The sequence below is a fragment of the Hylobates moloch genome, unplaced genomic scaffold (assembly GCF_009828535.3).
Source record: "Hylobates moloch isolate HMO894 unplaced genomic scaffold, HMol_V3 SCAFFOLD_3, whole genome shotgun sequence".
Lineage (NCBI taxonomy): Eukaryota > Metazoa > Chordata > Mammalia > Primates > Hylobatidae > Hylobates > Hylobates moloch.
Window position 1 is genome coordinate 103,081,255 of NW_026652278.1, and position 20,994 is coordinate 103,102,248.

Genomic DNA, 20,994 nt, shown 5'->3' on the forward strand with positions numbered 1-20,994 from the left:
TCTCCCCAACTCCTTTATTCTGTTTTATGTGCATTTTCAACCCTCTCAGAATTAATTATATCTTAGACTCCTTAGAAGTGACTTCTGCATTTATTAGACTCCAAAGGGTTAAATATACAAGAATTAGTTATAATGCCAATACTGACCAAAAAAAAAATAAGATTGCAAAAAATTCCTTTTGTTCAAGGATTAAGTGCAAACTGCACTCCACAACATTATGAAAAATATTGGCCCTTGGGGGAGATACTTCTCTACTTTTGAAATGACTGTCTTGTGATAAAATAACCAAACCTAAAAATGATAACATGAAAAGGAAACTACTATTGTAGTCTTGGCCTCTACTTAAGATACATCCCTCTTCATTCTTTTATAAAAAGCTTTAAGAATATTTATTTTGGCCGGGTGCGGTGGCTCAGGCCTGTAATCCCAGCACTTTGGGAGGCCAAGGTGGGCAGATCACGAAGTCAGGAGATCGAGACCATCCTGGCTAACATGGTGACTCCCTGTCTCTACTAAAAATTCAAAAAATTAGCTGGGTGTGGTGGCGGGCACCTGTAGTCCCAGCTACTCAGGAGGCTGAGGCGGGAGAATGGCGTGAACCCAGGAGGCGGATCTTGCAGTGAACCGAGATCGCACCACTGCACTCCAGTCTGGGCAACAGAGTGAGACTCCGTCTTAAAAAAAAAAAAATTATTTTAACCAGAAAGAAAGGAGGGCCTTCTCTTACATGTTAAGAGAAAAATCAATTTGTTTTCATTTCTGTGCCTCATTTAAATTATACGTAATAATAAATAAATTACATTCTGTTTACAGTTCATTAACAGGGGAAGCTGCATTTTGGCCACTAATCAACTGAGAATTTTCTGTCTTGGGATTTAACATAGAACTGATCAACACTGCCTCCTCCTGTCAGATATTATGTGTAAGACTATAGAAACTCCTATCCAACATTTTAGAACTGTAAGGGAATCTAGAGAGAATATAGTCAACTCCATGTTTCTCCAACCGATTTAATACATAAAAGCAGATGATAAGCTATTAGATTGGTATTTCTATCAATATTTTATAGAATTAGAGAAAAATGGAGTTTTATATTCTTGAATAATCTGTATCTTTGGATGGAAAACTATATCTGTACACTTGGAAGCTCAGAACTTCTAAATACTAATTTGAAAACTTCTCTTTTTCCTCACAGCTTATCCCCTAAAACACATGTAGCTAACAAAAATGAAAAACAGAGAGAAACAAAAAACACAAAATTATAGAGGCATTGCCATTAGTGTCCTTCTTTAAAACAAAAACAAAGCATTGATATCTGGAGCCAGCAGGGAATGCTTTATGGAAATTTTGAATGCCTTAGGACTGAAACGTTTGCACACATGATTACAGTTCTTTACTCTAAGAAATTATTTTTAGCCTTTTAGAAAACATTCATCCAAATAACTTAATTTGGTAAGAAATGCTATGAACAAATGGAAAGAATGTATTTCTCACTGGACTCTTTCTTCTTCTATAGATAAAATCGCTATTCCAGATTTTGGCACTGGTGCTATGGAGAACTGGGGACTCATCACGTACAGAGAAACGAACCTGCTTTATGACCCTAAGGAATCAGCCTCATCAAACCAACAGAGAGTGGCCACTGTGGTTGCCCATGAACTTGTGCATCAGGTATAGAATCTTAGCACCGAATCAGCTTGTTTTTTTAAAGTGGCTTAAGCCCACAGGAATAATTCAAACTATCTATGACTTAGCAAATAAAAAATAGCCAACTCAGAAAAACTTGCATGAAAATCTTTCTTGGTACTAATAAACATTTAGCCATAAAGAAACTTTGAACCACATTGTTTTGCCTTTAGGAAATACACACGAGGCCTTCATATAAATTAACGTGCCCCAGTAATAACTAAATAAAGGCAATAAACTAAAGACAATTTAATATCATTTAAATAATCAGAATAAAGCAGGAAATAAATGTTAAGTACAATGCCTGCCACTTCTGTCACAGTGACAACATTAGCACGGACAGATAAATGTTTTGACATTTTCTAGGCCTCTCTACCATACCCGTAAGAATGTAATTATCTCTTTATTGCTTATAATTTCAGTGGTTTGGAAATATTGTGACCATGGACTGGTGGGAAGACTTGTGGCTAAATGAAGGATTTGCTTCTTTCTTTGAGTATCTGGGAGTAAACCATGCAGAAACAGACTGGCAAATGGTGAGTCCTAAAGACGTAAACTTGAAATCTCTCTTTTCCTCATGCAAAGCAGATGGAAGCCTTTGGACTATAATGATGCTCCCGAGTCAGATGGCAAGTACAGTGGTGAGCGGGGAATTCCACTGTGAGGATAGGGTGGAGCCAGCTGACTTCCACTGACTACACCTTGCCTACAGCCTTTTCCGCATCTCTAGAAGGGCAGCTGATCGTCACAATCTGGGGATATCCTTGACAGAGTCACTCAAAACACATTATCAAGGCAGGAAAAAAAATAGGTAGCATAGAAAATGTTAACTCTGTGTTCCATAAAGTATCTATAGCACTAACCCTTTGAAAAAAAATGTCAGAGTCTCATTTGTGAATGACTTACTTTATCTCAGACAGATTGCAGAAGTAGTGTGATGAAGAGATAACACAAACTTAGATTAGTTAGATTGAAGTTCAAATCCTGAACACATCATTTCTTAGATGCATGACAGGGAATATGACCTTGAGCAAGTTACATAATACCTCTGAGTCCATTTTCTCCTTTATGAAATAGAACATTATTTTCTATCTTGTAAGCTTAAAAGCTCCCAAACATACATGTAATGACTATTAACATGTAGTGTGTCCCTCAGAGGCCTAGAATAAAAACTTTTATGAACCTTAAAATTTTTTTCAGAAAACCTAGGTATATTTGTTATTTATATTTATATCATGGGAGTATTCTTATCTGATTGCATATATGAATGTACAAATACGTGGATGTGTCTAATTACAAGAGGTTTTGTACTGTGTAAAATACTGCCCTCTACTGGACAGAACAAAAAAGTTAAATGCTTGAAGTTTCTCTAGCCTACTTTACAAAGTGAAAGGGCTAATTTACAACAATTACTTCTTTAAAAATCTTATCTACATCTGGGTTTTTTTCAACTATGGAACTATTGACATTTTGGAGTAGATAATTCTTTTTTTGTAGGGGACTTTCCTGTGCGTTGTAGGATACTTAGAATCCCCGACTTCTATTAACTAAATGCCAGTAACCTGCCAGCCCCTGTTGTGACAACTAAAAATGTCTCCACATATTTCCAGGTGTCCTGTGGGGAACAAAAATTTCCTCCAGTTGAAAACCACTCATATACATGGAAAATTGCTGATTTTATGATTTATTGAAAATAAACTGTATAAATGGAAAATTGTGTTGTCCTTTATTTTCTCCCACACAGTATCCTGAGGCCCTTATAGCAAACTGTTATAAGAAATTATAACAATATTGTCTAATATTGCAAGTTCTGTGTTTCAAAAGCAGTGGCTAAATTCCAGAAGAATTTGCTATGCACTTCTTAAATGAAATTTAATCACATTGTTCAACACAACAATTAATTCATTCCTTCATCTATTCATTCATTCCTTTTTTTTTTTTTTCCTTTTTGAGATGGAGTCTCACTCTGTCACCCAGACTGGAGTGCAGTGGAGCAATCTCAGGTCACTGCAACCTCCACCTCCTGGGTTCAAGTGATTCTCCTGCCTCAGCCTCCTGAGTAGCTGGGACTATAGGCCCTCGCCACCACTCCTGGCTAATTTTTATATTTTTGGTAGAGATGGGGTTTTGCCAGTTTGGCCAAGCTGATCTTGAACTCCTTACCTCAAGTGATCTGCCTGCCTTGGCCTCCCAAAATTCTGGGATTACAGGTGTGAGCCACCGAACCCAGCCCATTCATTCATTCTTCATTCAGCAAATGGAGGACCCCAAAATGAATAATGAATAAAACACATTTCTTGCTCTTAAGGAGTTCTCAGTTTAAGGTCTTGTGGATGGAAGGGTCAGATAAAAAAAGATATTTTATAAGCGAGCTCAATAAATACCACAATCATGGACCCTCATTTCACTGGTGAAAAATCGGAAGGCCAGGAAAATGATATAACTTTCCAACATCACAGAGATAGCTGGTAGCAAAATCCAAAATCAAACACACAGTTGGTATAGTCAATCTTCCTGACACTGAGAACAGGATCTTTCTACTCACCATACCTAAACTTCCTAGGTATACAAAAATCAAAATCCAAGTCAAAATTATCTTGATTGGCAGTCATCACTTGACAGCAGTACCTTTTCCTGTTATAAATGAAACCCGCATAATTGGAAAATGTAAGCTAATACAGCATACTCCTCTTTTGGGAATATTTTTAATTAAGTAGAGCCAATGAAATTTTTAAAGTTAGCTGTGATTTAGCAGAGTTAGATTTCAGAATCTTACTGCTTAAGAATCAAAATAACTATAGCAGCTAATGGGTTAGGTTCTCATTCTGTGCCAGGTACTATGCCAAGTACTAACCATGAATTTTATCATTGAGTCCTGTGCACAGTTCCAAAAATAGAGGCCATAATTACTTCTATTTAATGGGTGAGGAAACTTGGTTAAACTTGCATATCTAGAAAGTAAAAAGACTGAGCTTTGAACCAAGGAAGTCTGACAGTACTGCTAGGCCTGTCAACCACTCTGTATTGCTGACAAAACCTAGGAGGGAAACGAGAGGTGATTAGAACTAAAGGATAAACTGCTAATATTTTCTTTCATTAATTATTAAGTATCCAAATTCCAATAAGTTGATATCAGAAAAACCTGAACATCAATATTTGGCAAATTGATATGCTGCCTCACTTAATTCTTAGACCAAATCTGTGGGGTGATGTCATCATTCTCATTGCACAGATAAAGAAATGGGGCTTGGAAAGTTTGGCACATGTCCAAAAGTCATACAGAAGCAGCAGAAGCAGAATTCACAGAAGTTGATGTCTTCTTGGCCTGTCATCTGGGGGAAAAATTTAAAGGAATTAGAAGTAGAAGAAGGGAATGAAATCAATATAGCTCAACCAGTGCAAAATATGATTAATTTGAAGAACTAATGTTTAAGTAACTTAAGTCATTTATATTTATTTTCCTCCAATTTTTCTTATATATGGTATTTTAATTTATAAACTAGTATAAAGGAAATGCTATATTTCTTTGGCTCATTCGTTCATTTCAGCGTGACCAAATGTTACTTGAAGATGTATTACCTGTACAAGAGGATGATTCTTTGATGTCTTCGCATCCAATTGTTGTGACTGTGACAACCCCTGATGAAATAACATCTGTTTTTGATGGAATATCCTATAACAAGGTGGGAGAAATAGAACATTGCTTTGAACATCTTCCTGGTTAGTGACTTTTCTTTTAGTGGATACCTAAAAATGGTAAGAATGGTCACACTGTGCCAGTGAGCTTTGGAAAACGGTGTAGAACTTATTCAGAGTGCTGAATATTCAATAGTTTGTACTTTTCAGTAGAATTTAGTGCTGGTCATTGTCACAGGATTTTAAAAGAGATTTTTAAGAATTTCTCTTTACACATTTGTATATAATTATTTTCATTCTCATAATTGAATATTTAGATTTTAAGCATCACATTTCAAGTTGTTTTGATTTTTTAAAAAACAATAAATATTTTTCTTCTATGTGGTCAACCAGAAATGCCATATATGTGCACAGCTTTTCTAGTAGAACCTTTTAGTGCCTGCAATAAACATTTGAATCCAACTCAGAAGGAAATACTTTTATTCCTTTTTAGAAGACATAAAGATGAATTTGTTAGCATATTGTAGGTGAGGATTTTTTCTCCACTAACATTTTATGAAAAGTTGCTGAAAATCTATAACTCCAAGATTTATGTGACACATTCTGTCCCACAACATTTCATATAGTCTCTCCTTCAAACATATTCCATATCTGTGTGTAACATAATTTAAATTTTTATTTTAGTCATTTTCTAAGATGAACTGCACTCACAGATCCTTCAGCTTCTCATGGGTTTCCCGCTACACTGAGGTGCTTAGAAGCTACTGCAAGCTAATGCATTTTGTTATCCTGAGTGATACCTAAAGTTTTATTTGAGTCAAAAATATTATAATTATTAAAATGAATACTTGAGGGAAAAAAACTTCTATGTATTAGCCTTTGGAATTTTTAGCATCATATTTTTGACTTTCCCTCTTATATGATTCCCATGGTGTATGTTCAGCCTTCTTGTATTCATTTTTCTTTGATATTATGAATGATTCCTTTTATCTTTATGTCAAAATGAAAATTTCGAATCCACTTATAGCTTATTCTAATTATTCACATGGGAGAAGTTTAAATTTATTCAATCGTTTTTCCCCTTAGTCCTAGATGCTCCTCAGGTTTAAGATATTATGTCCAAGATAAATAAATGTTTCTAGGCCTTTAGCTTTCTAAACAGGTATAAAATTAATTTAGAATGCTTAATAACTTACAGTAAAAATTACTAACAAGTGGGGGGCAGTGTTTTTTTTTCATTCAGTTACTTGAAAATTGATTTAAAATATTATAAATTGTGCATTTCAGTGCTAACCTTATAACACATAAAAAGAAAGTACAGAGCCAAGGTGTTCATCAGATTCTTCAGATGAAAGAAAAGCAAATGAGATAGACCACTTTGAAGAGAAAGATTGTATGCCTAAATTATGTATCCATGTGTATTAAGCTATTTGACCAGATAATTCCTTGACTATCTACTTCCCTATGCTAAATCTAATTCTTAGTTTCAAGTATGAAAATATATTTAATAAGTTGGCAGAATTTTGCCCTGAAACTACTTTCCTCATTCATCAAAGAATGTGATTTTTTAGACTCTTTCTCTTTCATTAAGAAAGCCCCATCTGCTGGTTTATTTGGGGAAGTGCAATAATTATTTGAATCTGAAGTCCCTGAAATGATGGCCATTTTAGCAATTTCTCTTTACCTTTTAGTTATTTTAGATGCATAGATACAGGGACTGTGCCAAGTGGTATTTTCATCCTAAAATCATAGAGCCATATAATTTAACGGAATCATCTTGAGGAACTAATCTCACAAATATGATCATGAAATACTAGTTGCAAGAGTAATAACTGATAATTGTTCCTTACATAGCCTTTATTAGTTTCATTTGTCTTTGTTTCCCCATTGTAGGGAGCTTCCATTTTGAGAATGCTTGAAGACTGGATAAAACCAGGGAATTTTCAAAAAGGATGTCAGGTATGATTTATTACTTTTAGTGATATCAAAAGTAAACTACATTGATATGTGGCTGGTGAATGTTAAGATATGTGATTAATCAAGGATACTTTCCTTTTTAATCTCTTTACTGAGGCATAGATAGTATAGCAAAAGATAAAAAGATGATTTTACATCCAATTGAGTACCTACATTGTATCTGTAATGATCATTTAGCAGAAGTCTCATGGAGAAGTTGGAACAGATTACTTAGTTATTTTTGAAACTCCTTACATGTGTATTAGTAAGCTTGGGCTGCCATAAGGAAATACCACACGCTGCATGGCTTAAATGACAGAAATGCATTTTTCTCGCAGTTATGGAGGCTGGAAAGTCCAAGATCAAAGTGCTGGCTGATTCAGTTTCTGGTGAAGCCTCTTTTCCTGGCTTGCAGATGGTAGACTTCCCACTGTGTCCTCACATGGCAGAGAGAGAGAGAGAGAGAGAGGGAGAGACAGAGAGAGCACTCTGGTGTCTCTTACAAGGATACTGATTCCATCATAATGGTCCCAGCCTCATGATCTCATCTAAATGTGACACCTCCCAAAGGCTTCTAAATACTATCACACTGGGGGTTAGGGCTTATATGAATTTCAGGGAATACGATTCTTTCCATAGCAACCTGATATAAACATTTAAATCTATCTATAAAGGTCATCCCTTATACTGGGTATAAGACTTTTCCCTTATTATTAGATTAGAAAAGACCAATATTAGTATGCTTATTACAATGGAGTCAATGAATAAAGGGGCTTACTTCCTTTTGGTAACAGAAATGACAATAAACTTTCTGAAGCATTTCACACATCCCACTTAAGCGTATTATTCCAGGAGATGTTTCTGTTTCATTTTCCTTCTTCTAACAGACCCTAAGCCAATCGTCCCAAGTTTGTTTTTATTTTTAATTTTATCAAAGTAGCTACAATGTGTCCCTATAACTGCCGTCTCTGCAGGTTGGCCCCATTCCAGCCTAGAAATGAAGTTCTCTTCCTACTCTTTCCCTTCCACCTCCATCTTGCCTACTGCAATAACCCAGGTAGTCAGGAGCAGCAGTGCTGACTGTATCCGTCCCAGAGAGCAGAAAACTGGTTGGAGAAATGCCCCCTGCTGGCTGCCACAGAAAGTACTTCTTCTGTATGTGATTCCCCAGAAGGACGTCACCATTCCCATAGATCTCACTCCCATCAAGCCTTCTTATGTGGCATTTAGCCCTCTCTACGCTACTCTAAAAGAAAATGACCCCCTTCTACCCAATAGTGAAACACCTAGGTGATTATTAAAGTAAGAAATACAGTCAAGATTTAGGAAATATTTGGGAAGTATATCAGTATATTTTAACCCTTTGTCTATTAGTAAAATATTTTGTAGAGACATTAGGTGCAGAGAAGCTACGTGCTTGTGCTTCTGCATACATGAGAACATCTTGTAACGTTTCCATAAGTTTCAAACTCAAATGTTATCATATCTTCCCTCATTGTAAGCATTATTATTATTATTATTATTATCGAGACAGAGTCTTGCTCTGTCGCCGAGGCTGGAGTGCAGTGGCGTTGCTCATTGCAACCTCTCCCTCCCGGGTTCAAGCGATTCTCATATCTCAGTCTCCCGAGTAGCTGGGATTACAGGCACCACCACGCTGGGCTAATTTTTATATTTTTAGTAGAGATGGGGTGTCGCCATGTTGCCCAGGCTGATCTTGAACTTGTGAGCTCAAGAGACCCGCCTGCCTCGGCCTCCCAAAGTGCTGGTATTACAGCCATGAGCCACTGTGCCCAGCCCATTGTAAGCATCTTTAATCAGGAACTCTGTCTTCTATATTTTTACCTTTACTGCAGGGCCTAGTTTAATTACACATGTTAAGTCGTTCTGAAAATGTTTGTTAAATGAATGAATGAGTGAATAGCCTATAATAAACTATACAGAACATAGAAATAAAGAAGATTCATTTTCAAAAATTAAGTTTAAATTCGGTTTGTATAGTTTTGATTCTAAATTAAATTGTAATTAATAAATAACATACTTTTGGCATCTTCAGAGCTGGCTTCAAATTAAATAATCTTTCATATTGACTTTGATAGAGAAGTACCAAGATTCCTTGAAAATGAATAGCTATCCTAATAATTCAATAAAACTCTCATGTTTCCTTTAACCTGGTATCTATGTTATAATTAATTTAAAAAACCAGTTTTGTCTAAAACTAATAATTCTCAAGTTAAAAGTCTTCCTTTACTCTAACTGTGATCACAGATGGTGCTAAAAACTGAACTAGGAATAATGGATATTAATATTTCATACCATTATAGTGCTATGGAATGAATTTACACAAAACACCCAAACACTCTTTTCCTTCAATCTTCAAACACTAGCTAATATCTGAAAATAGTATATGATCGATATAGGCCACATCCAATAAGCCGTCAGACCAGCTGGAACATAGTTCCATAGTTCACATAGTTCGAGCATCCCAACAATATCCTCCTTGAGTTGTCATCATCACTCTATGATTGTTGCCCTGAAATCCCACAGGCTATGAATGGGAGTTCAAGGTATTTCTGTTGCAAATACTAACTTTCTGCCAAAATGACTCTTTATTAGCTAACCTGGTGTGGAACTAAATCTGGGGCTGGCCAGTTGTCTATTCTCTTTCATGCTCATCACCTTGCCCCAAACTCAACCTCAAACAGCAAAATAGGTGCAGGATGGGGGAAATAAGAGCAAAAGTATCAACTGGAAAATCTTTAAGGCTATACGTGTACATAAAAGATGTAATAGAGAAGGGGACATTCATAACAATATGTGGTCATGAAATAGAAACCGAGAATATATTCTTCCTTTCTTTTTCTTCTAGTATCAGTAGTACTGTCAATAAGACAGGAACAGGTCAGCAGGAAAACATCTTTTCCCTTGTTGGGATACTAGTAACAGAAACATTGTTTGTTTCCTTTTGTGCTCACTGATTCCAACTAATAATGAACTGTGACCTAGGTCATCATGTAATTTTGACTTGAATGATTACATGATTATTCAAGGTGAAGAGGGAAGTGTCTTAATATAGAATATTCAGAAGCACTAATCTAGACAATATAAAATTAGTACCTTTTAATATGCTGATTACATAAATTTCCATTCAGCCTGTGGTTCATGAGAAGCAAGAAACTGCGATTTTAAAAACAGTAACAACAATAACAGTGATGAAAACCACACACACTGATCCAGGGTTCAGAATTCTCCTCATCATAATCTCAGGCAAATCTCTTCACCTCTGAAGGCACCCAGGTAGTTAGGGGGAGCAGTTTCCTTCACCTCAAAATGTGGGAGCTCTATTAAATAATATTTAAAGTCCCTTTAAACACATGATTGAGTATTTCTAAGCTCAAGACCTTGTAGTAGTCAAATAAACTCATCTAAATTAATTTTAAATTTATTCAATAGAAATTGTCATCAAAACACAGCTATGGTTATAATTATTACTATGCCAAGTATTCAATTATTATTATTTTAAAATATTAGACATTTGATTTACCAAATATTCAATTATTTTATTAAGATATAATGAATGATTTGTGCAACTTTCTGTAATGAATACCTAAAAGTGATTGCTGCTTCTCCCTTCCTTTGCCTGCCCTCTGGTGGTAGTGCCAAGAAGTGAATTAACCAAAAGAACAAATATGGAGGCAGCATTCCAAAGTGGCTTCATCCCTCTTCCAGGCTTCTTGGAGTCCTTCTAATACTGTTTTATCTCTATGCCTGAAAAGAAGAGGAATTTAGGAGGTAACATGATTTAGGTACAGCACCTACTGAAAATTATAGCAACTTAGAGTGAAAATGATATGTGCAAAGTTAACACTAAGAACACTGAAGATGGTTCCATTTCTATCAAAGACCTCCACTTTCAGTCAGGACAATTCTAGAAAGCAACAGAGGAGTGATACAGCAGGAACTTTGGAAAGTTTACTGGCAAACTCCAAGTGGCTCCCAGTTATAGGATTAGAAGACTGGGAATTTTTTTCTGGAGATAAATCACACTATATTTGAAAACTCACATATAGAAAGAGGTTTTGTAAAGAAAATTGCCAAAAGAAGCTTAAATCTCAAAGACTTGTAGTTTAAAATATTTGAAGAGTGAAGACTTATGCTTCCAGTGAATAATGTCTCCAATTCATCCACCACCACCACCACCATCATTATTATTCAAAAGGTTGTATATTTATTTCCTTAGAGCGGAGATCAGCAAGCTACTGTCTGCAGGCCAAATCTGGCCCACCATCCGTGTATTTTTTTAAGGCCCATAAACTAAATATGGTTTCCACATTATTAAACGGTTGAAAAAAAATCAAAAGAAGAAGAATATTTTATGATACATGAACATTGTATGGAATTCAAATATCTATGCAACAGCCGTGCTCATTCATATACATGTTATCTATGGCTGGTTTTGTGCAATGGAGGTAGAATTAAGTAGTACGGGTTTGGTTCATCTTGTGAAAGTATGAGAAAAGCAAACATTGACTTCTAACATGCTGATTATCTTTTACACACAGATGTACTTGGAAAAATACCAATTCAAGAATGCAAAAACTTCAGATTTTTGGGCAGCCCTGGAAGAGGTAAAGAAGAGTATATGTCCCCAAATATTTCTTTGTCTGATTTACAAATGGCTTACCAATCATTTTCTAATCTAACTATTCTGTCCTTTTATTTTCTCATATTTGTTAATTAATTAATCTCCATTTTGTTTTCAATCTTAGGCAAGTGGGCTACCAGTGAAAGAAGTGATGGACACCTGGACCAGACAGATGGGTTATCCTGTGCTTAACGTGAATGGTGTCAAGAACATCACACAGAAACGCTTTCTGTTGGACTCAGGAGCTAACCCTTCTCAGCCCCCTTCAGATCTTGGGTAAGGCTCTATAATGCATTTGAAAAAAACATAGAAATTTGGCAGAAATATTGGTCATTTGTTTATATCCCGTTCTTGAGTACATGACGGATGAGTGATATGCAAGTATAAAGCCACAGTGCCTTTAGGGGAACAAGGAATTCAAAAATAGCCGAGTGATTTCCAGGTTTGAAATGGTGGGCAGAGCACATGCATCCGGGTCCTGTTCTTTACAGATATTGAAGAGAGGAATGGAATTGCCTAAAGAAATAAGCTAGAAGAATAAAGAAAATAAAGGGAGGGGCTGTAAGCGTCACAGAGGTCTGAAGAAGAAAAGCAGAAGGAGAAATACAGACTGAGGAAAATACAACCAAATAATAATAAGGGAACTTCCCTATCCATAGACAGGTTCTAGGTTCAGTGTTAGCATGAAGACTGAAGGGTAAGAGTGAGAAGTGAGGCTGAAAATAGGGCAATGAATTGAAAGTCTAGTTTCAGGACAATTATGCCAGTTGGATCCACCTCTCGCCCCTACTTTCTCTCCGCCACCTACCATTTCTTTCTCTGCACAGAGCTCTCAGAAATCTGGCAATGGCTCCAGGAAAAAGTACAGTGGGCTTGTTTCCTAAAGAAATTGACTAAAACAGTAGAGGAGAGCTAAGGATTTCCATTTGGTTGAGACTCTCAGAGTAAAGCCTCCCTCATTATGTTATTTGCAGGATGGGCGGGCTGGAGCTGACAGCACCCCTCATACACGCACACACAGCTCCCAGTCAGACCTTCTGCTCAGCAGAGAAACGTACTTCAAAAATACAACTGCCTTCAGCCTGGGCAACATAACAAAAGCCCGTCTCTGCAAAAAAATTTTAAAAAGGCACTGGAGTATGGTAGTTCACTCCTGTAGTCCTAGCTAGTCAGGAGGCTGAGGTGTGAAGATGACTTGAGTCATCTCAAGTCAGGAGTTTGAGGCTTCAGTGAGCCATGATCACACCACTGCACTCCAGCCTAGGTGGCAGAGCAAGAGCTCATCCCTAAAAATAATAAAATAAAATAAAATAAATAATTTTATATATATACATATACATACATATATACACACATATATGTATATATAAAATCCCTTCTCGATGATAGAGTACACACCAGCCACTAGAATCAATTTAATTCTTTCTTAAATATGAATGACAAAGATCACAATATACATGAAAAAATTGGGAAGGATAAAAGGTTAAAATTTCATGTGAACAAACAAACAAATCCTGACTTTATAAGATGCATAATTAAGGAAACAAAATACATGTATGATATACATTCAGAGATGAAGAACCATTACACCAATGAACTAGGAGCAGAATGTCTTAGAAAGGACAAATTGAGAACACAAAAGAACCTGAAAGATTTAATTTCTGATTCTCAAAAGAATTAATAGACCAACTAAAAATAAATTTGGCAAATCCTCCAAAAATATAGGGCAAACACACATAGAGCTGGCAAATATGAAAGAGAAGACAAATATGAAAAGTCTAAGTCTAGCACCCAACAGACAGGCGCTTTTTTTTTTTTTTTTGAGACGGAGTCTCACTCTGTCACCCAGGTTGGAGTGCAGCGGCGCAATGTCAGCCCACTGCAACCTCTGCCTCCTGGGTTCAAGCAATTCTCCTGCCTCAACCTCCCGAGTAGCTGGGATTACAGATGCATGCCACCACATCCAGCTAATTTTTGTATTTTTAGTAAAGGCGGAGTTTCGCCATGTTGACCAGGCTGGTCTTAAACTCTTGACCTCAGGTGATCCACTCAGTCAGCCTCCCAAAGTGCTGGGATTACAGGCATGAGCCACTGTGCCTGGACTAGATAGGATTCTTTTTTTTTTTTTTTTTTTTTTTGAGACGAACTCTCGCTCTGTCACCAAGCTGGAGTGCAATGGCAGGATGTTGGCCCACTGCAACCTCTGCTTCTCGGGTTCAAGCCATTCTCTTCCCTCAGCCTCCTGAGTAACTGGGACTATAGGTGCACACCACCACACCCAGCTAATTTTTGTATATTTTAGTAGAGATGGGGTTTCACCATGTTGGCCAGGATGGTCTTGATCTTCTGACTTCATGATCCATGCATCTCGGCCTCCCAAAGTGCTAGGATTACAGGTGTGAGCCACTGTGCCCGGCCAATAGGCATTCTTTAAAAGGAAAACAGAGAAACTTGGAGGCAAATAATATCAAATACATAAGAGAGGACACAAGGATTCTGATTAACAGACCTCACTTAGTACACAGTACAAACAGGAAAAGCCAAAACCCCAAAACGTACGTAGATACACCCTCACAAAATTTCAGAAAACAAAGACATAAGTTAGTGTGGCACTAGACTTCTCCACATCAACCCTGAATGCAAGAAGCGAATGAGGCAATGCTTCCGAAACACCGAAGCAGAAAATATTTTCAACCTCTGGTTCTATACCTAGTAAAATTGAACCAAGTGTGAAAATACATTAAAGACATTTTCAGAAATGCATCCCCAGAAAATGATTTCTACATAACACTTCTTTGAAAGTTACTTAAGGCTGCACTTTAGAAAGGGATTTGGGGGTTGGAGGAGAAAGAGAAAGAAAAGAAGGGAGGATATGAATAAATTAAAAAAAAAGCAAAATACATGGGACACGGGATCCGGGAAACGGTACATCCAACCTAGGAAAGCCGTGAAAGGAAATGCTCAGGGTGCTATGAGTGCCTGTAAGGGCAGGATGACCGGGGCTGAGGTAGGCGATCTCCAGGAAAAAGAGAAATTCTCTCCAGTGGGTAGTGTGGTTGGGAAGATGAAAAAACTTGAGGATTTGGTGAAAGCCCATCCATTTGGTCAACTATAAAAAAGAAAATTAGAAAACCCAAATCAAAGACTGTATATAAAAATTATGATCCAAAAATATGAAGCGGAGTTCTCATGAGATCCGATGGTTTTATAAGGCCATTTTCCCTGCTCTTGCTTGCTCTCTGTCACCTGCTGCCACGTAAAATGTCCCCCTCCCCCTTCTGCCATGATTGTAAGTTCCCTGAGGCTTCCCCAGCCATACAAAACCGTGAGTTAATTAAACCTCTCTTCTTTATAAAAAAAAATAACAAAAATATGAAGCAGATAGAATGATTTTATGCCATTGATACAGTATAAGAAAAGGCTCTGATGTAAGAGAAATTTTACTTAAGTGACTCAGGGGCCATGAAATTGGACACAGAGTAAGAAGTAGAACTCCCCACACTCCTTGACCAACACTATATACAATATACATGCTATCATTTCATAAATATTAGGTATTGACTTTTAACTTTATAACCAGCCAATGGAAAATGTAAACATTTTTGTTATGGTGGCAGAATAAATTGCAAATATAAAGTCTTGACATTGTAACAAGAAAAATCACCTGACAAAAAAAGGACATGGAAGAGGGAGAAAAGGTGGGAAAAATTGTTGGGATACTAATTCAGTGGTGTGCAGGAACGGCTGTCTTCCCAACTTAGTAACATTTTCTTGTCAGTGACATGTTAGTAGCTTGAAAATGCTCCTGATGGGAGTATTACATGGAAATGAGCAAATACTACGTTTTGCCCATCTGAAAACTAGGTGTTAAACATTTACCAGTACTCCAGTGGATATCCTCATTTAAGTCAGGTGAGTAGTTAAGACTAAAATTTATGAAGCAAGAAATGGCAGTATAAGTATATTATTTAGAGACACAATTATAAACTATAGAAAATCTAAAAATAATTTTATTTTATTAAATTTTATATTTAGAAGAGAAATGGAAGAGAAAGTAATATATATATAAGCTCAATCACCCTCTTTCAATGGGCAAGTTAATAAATATTGTCTAAATAAAACAACAGAGGCATTTAAAGTCCAATCAGACTACAAAAGCACTAAAACCAGATCACTTAATAGGGGATGCTTCTGAGCAGGGCTGGCCTGTGGGAAGGGTGAGTAAGGAGATGGTGGTTTTTCAACACTAGCTTTTTAAGTTTTTGAGTAGTGATGAATTTATCTACAAATTGTACACGTTAAATTCTCCTGAGCATTTAAACAGCACTTACAAACTTAATCAAGTCCTCTTAAGGATATGTCACTTACAAGAAACTTATAAATGTAACCAAATTCTTCTAAACAACACTAGCTAAAATTTCACTGAATTCATTTACAATTTCAAAGTACAAACACCTAAACACCAAAGAAGCAGATTTATAAATCTAATTAAAATTTTTTCTATATATTTTATGAATCCAACAAATTAAAACTCAGATATAGTATATCAAATTTCTTGTACATTTTCATTATGTTAAATGTCTAGAAAAATCCTGTTAATGAAAATGTACAAGTATTTCAATTAAAACAATTCCAGTATGTCATTTTCTCTAATTTGCCAAATGTATTTATTTATTTAATTTATTTTCTGAGACAGGGTCTTGCTGTATCACACAGGCTGGAGTGCATTGGTGCGATCGTAGCTTACTGCAGCCTCAATCTCCTGAGCTCAAGTGATTTTCTCACCTCAGCCTCCCAAGTAACTGAGACTACAGGTGCTCACCACCATGCCCAGCTAATCTGTAAAAAAGTTTTAGTAGAGGAAAGGTTGTTCAGGCTGGTCTCAAACTCCTGAGCTCAAGCGATCCTCCTGCCTTGGCCTCTCAAACTGTTAGGATTACAGGTGTGAGCCATTGCATCTGACCTCAAATTTTAAAAAATGTTTTATATATTGTAAAGGCTGATAAAGGATGCAAAGCACAGATGGGGATTTCAAAACTTATCACACCTGCATGAATACAACTTGTACAAAAATCTTAATACTATAAACATTGCTGCATAACTAAATCGTTATTTTCGTATATATTTCTTGGGTGCCAGCTGCTCCCATCTGAAGGAAACAAATTCAAAATCTCAGGAACTCCAGCCCTGGGCCTGGCCCCAGGTGGTGGGATGTACCACTCTGGGGACATCTTCCTAGCCGCGGTTACCCAGCTGAGCCCCGCCTAGAGTGGATCCTGGCAACATAGTACATCACTAGTCCCCTGGACGTTGTTTCCATTTCACCCATGCCAAGTTTTTATTGCCTCCTCTTTCAACATTTGAATACTTTAAGTAGAGAGAATCTTTCATCCATTCCAGGTGTCCTCTAATCTCCACTGTCTGTCCTCTAATCTCCACTGTCTGATTGTCACTGAAGAGACACTTTGTCTTCTTTTTCTCCTTCTTAATGACCTCATTGACATTATTTTATAGTCACATATATAAATTATTGTAAGATCAATTATCTTGTAGCAATTAGAATAACACAAAAAGATGTTTTAGAAAGTCTTTAATAACTCTAAACTGGTTCCTTTATAGTTGCTGGTTTATGTTCTAGCAAATTAGATTGGCCAACTCTAATACCACTGGAATATTTGGATATTAAATCTAAAAATATGTCTCTTGTCAAACAAGCTTCCATTTGGAAAGTTTCACAGTAATTATTCTCTCTTACTATATGAGTCCAGTGATTTGCTGAGCCTCAATTAATTGGGAGAGGGAAGCAGGAGGTGGAGTAGTGCAGGGAGGGTCACAGAAGGCTTTCTTTTCCAAGGATGTGATATTTAAGGTGAGCAAATTGGTGTGGGGAAGTGACTGCTCCGGATGTTCAAAATAGAAACTACGGCCGAGTGTGGTGGCTCACGCCTGTAATCCCAGCACTTTGGGAGGCCGAGGTGGGTGGATCATTTGAGGTCGGGAGTTTGAGACCAGCCTGGCCAACATGATGAAACCCCATCTCTACTGAAAATACTAAAATTAGCCGGGCATGGTAGCACACACCTGTAATCCCAGCTACTTGGGAGGCTGAGGCAGGAGACTCGCTTGAACCTGGGAGGCAGAGGTTGCAGTGAGCCAAGATCATGCTACTGCACTCCAGCCTGGGTGATAGAGTGAGAGTCCGTCTGAGAAAAACAAAACAAACCCTCCATCCCAAAACAGAAACTACAACATATATGAAAGCCCCAAAGTCTTGTACACATGATTTACAGCACTTACTGAACATTGACCAAGTGGTTGGCACTATTTTAAGCACTTCAGATGTATTTTATTTTATAGTAAATGAGGAATTTGTGGCAAAAGTGATTAATTAATTTCAAGGTCACACAGTGTAAATAATGGAGCCTTGATGTGAACCCAGGCAGTCTGGTTCCGAGAAACGGGATAGCAGAGAGTGACTGGGAAAAGTGGTGTCAGGTGAAGATGAAGAGGAAGGCGGGGACCAGGTATGCAGACCATGTTAAAGATTTTGGAAAATAGTATGCAAATTAAGGATTGTAAGGAGAGAATTGGCAGGATCACATTTACATTTTTCAAAGTTCTCTTCTGGCTGCACTATGGAGAATTGATTGCAGATCCTGGGCAGTTGGGGAAGAGTGGAGGCAGGGAGACCAGTTAGGACAGTATTGCAATGAGCAGCCCACATGATAGTTGACGGAAACAATAGGCCTGGACTAGGTAGGAGTGGCTGTGGGCTGGAGGGCATGGCAGATGTTCCAAAGATTTTGTTGAGCTAAATTCCTAATTAAAGAACAATGTGGAAGGAATTCAATCGGGTGAATTGGCAGAGAACAATCTCCTTTTAGAATATTGTTCTCATCTTGCACCATAGTGATTGTAGCCATATTTATTCAGAAGAGAAAATCTTTATAGTCTCATTTCATGATGAGTACTCTATAAGGGGGGTAACAGAGTCTGTTTCCTGGATTACAGTTCAGGGCTTGGGGAAATAAGTCACACTACAGCACACTCAGGTGTTTCCAAAAAAAATTGCCGAAGCACTTGACTTTCCAAGGCATCAGAGAATGATGAACTCTCAGAATTATTAAATTAGCTGCTTCCAAGATGCCAGTTGACACCTGAACTGGAAAAGCATTGAGAAAGCTGTTGTACTCACCTTGTTGAGGCCCATTTCTAGTCTCTCTTCCTGGAAACCTCAGACACCCAGCCTCCCACACTAATTGACGTTCAGAGAAACTGAGTATCTTGCTATAATGCAAGTCCTGAAAATCAATAGGTCACACCACAACAAAGGAAAATTTGACTACCTAGAACAATATGATGTCCTTTCAGGGAGTGTCTGCATACTCCCTGAACTATACAGGGAAGTGTACTCCTTACCTTTATTTTAGAAAGGAAAGATTAGATGATGACGGAGAAAACATTTGTTTTTCACTTTTTCCTCTTCATGATACACGAATTGAAACATAGATCTGACTTGTTTTCAGGTGATAATTCAACTACAAAAATCATAGAATAATCTCTGTGATTGTTCTGTTAACAACTATAAACTGTTTCTTTTATAGTTACTGTTTTATGTTCTAGCAAATTAGATTAACTATTTAATACTGCTGGAGCCTCTGGATATTAAAATTTCTCTTGAGAAATAAACTTACACTGGGAAAATTTCCCAGTAACTGTTACTTCCTCTCATATGTATCCATTAATTTGTTAAGCCAAAGACAGTCAACAATTTAAGCCAAAGACAGTCAACAATTTAAACTAAGGAGTTTTTTTAATTAATGGGGTTGGATTTTTAAAAGCTGCTTGTTGGTTATGAATTTCTCTCCACACAAACCAAACAACTTTACTGCCAAGTGAACTAAATATATCATCAGGGTATAAAATCACTTTTTGTAACAATAAATTTTAAAATTGTATTCACCAAGACTTAGAACATAGAACTGTATTAACATTTATACTGTCTTTAATATTTGTCTTCAGTTTCCACCTTCAGATACTATTTTCATTTTATTTATATTCATAGTTGCATGAATTTTTTGTGATGGCTTATCATAAAGTTAGTATGTTCGTTCTATTTTTATTTTTTAAGAAGTCATATATGCATAGGAAAAGAAACTTAGAAAAGAGGTTCTTCTCTGTTGAGAACGTTTGTTAAAAATCAGTAGTAGCTCCTAAACAAATAAGAAAGAGCCATTATAGCAAAAGGATTCTTCTTTGTTTAAAAGAAGAATTTGATCCTAATAAATGCCTTCATGCACCCATAAAGGAATTAGCTTTTTTTCCAAACCTAACTTCCATCTACTTTCTGTTCAGATGTGTTCCTGTTTGGTAGACAGTGTGGTCAGTTAAGTTGTACTGTGAGTTCAGTGATCTTCTCTAAATATTTTCTCACTGTTTAAATAATCCAAGATTAGGGAATTCTTACTGACTAGAACTTTTTATAATTCAAATGGCTCACCCATGTATAAGTTATTGCTTTAATACCATGTCCTCAACCATCTCTTAGAAATGAGCCAGTTTCACATCTCCATCCCGGGATGTCTCTCTCAGGAAAGCATATGTGCCTTTGATGGTCCACTCCATGTAAACAGGCAGAGGGAATGGGAATAAGTGTGTCACCTTGGTGCAATCAAAGTCAGTTTCCTTAGAGAAAATTACAGTGGCCATATTTCATACTGCTAGAACCTCTTACATGGTTAGACAGTGAACTATGTCTATAAAAATGAATTCTGATACTCCTGAATGTTAGCCAATATGTGGAAAACTCAATCATTTCATTTATGTAATTTCCATTTCTTCACACTTTATATTCTTGTCTGTCATTTTACTCAGCTTATATTACATTAGATTATGTGATTCTAAAACTATAAAATTGTATAGCCTCAACTTTCTATCATTTTTATCTTATGATACTCTTAAAGACCTCAGAGCAGTATTTTTGTACATGACGTTAGGAGAATAGCTTCTGCCCTTTGGAGGCATGGTGTAGTCCCAGTGGCCATGTTTTAGAGAGGATAGTCAAAATAGGA

The 20,994-nt window shown here is 36.9% G+C and overlaps 1 protein-coding gene across 3 annotated transcripts in view; it reads left to right on the plus strand.

Moving 5' to 3' along the window:
• ENPEP (glutamyl aminopeptidase) overlaps nt 1-20,994 on the plus strand; it is an 86,021-nt gene that overhangs the window by 32,161 nt on the left and 32,866 nt on the right. For all 3 annotated transcript variants that reach the window (XM_032145454.2, XM_058435805.1, XM_058435804.1), the window contains exons 5-10: nt 1,517-1,671; nt 2,109-2,222; nt 5,235-5,369; nt 7,216-7,281; nt 11,841-11,906; nt 12,048-12,199. In XM_032145454.2, the coding sequence (XP_032001345.1) occupies nt 1,517-1,671; nt 2,109-2,222; nt 5,235-5,369; nt 7,216-7,281; nt 11,841-11,906; nt 12,048-12,199 (688 nt within the window). The remainder of the gene's footprint in view (nt 1-1,516; nt 1,672-2,108; nt 2,223-5,234; nt 5,370-7,215; nt 7,282-11,840; nt 11,907-12,047; nt 12,200-20,994) is intronic.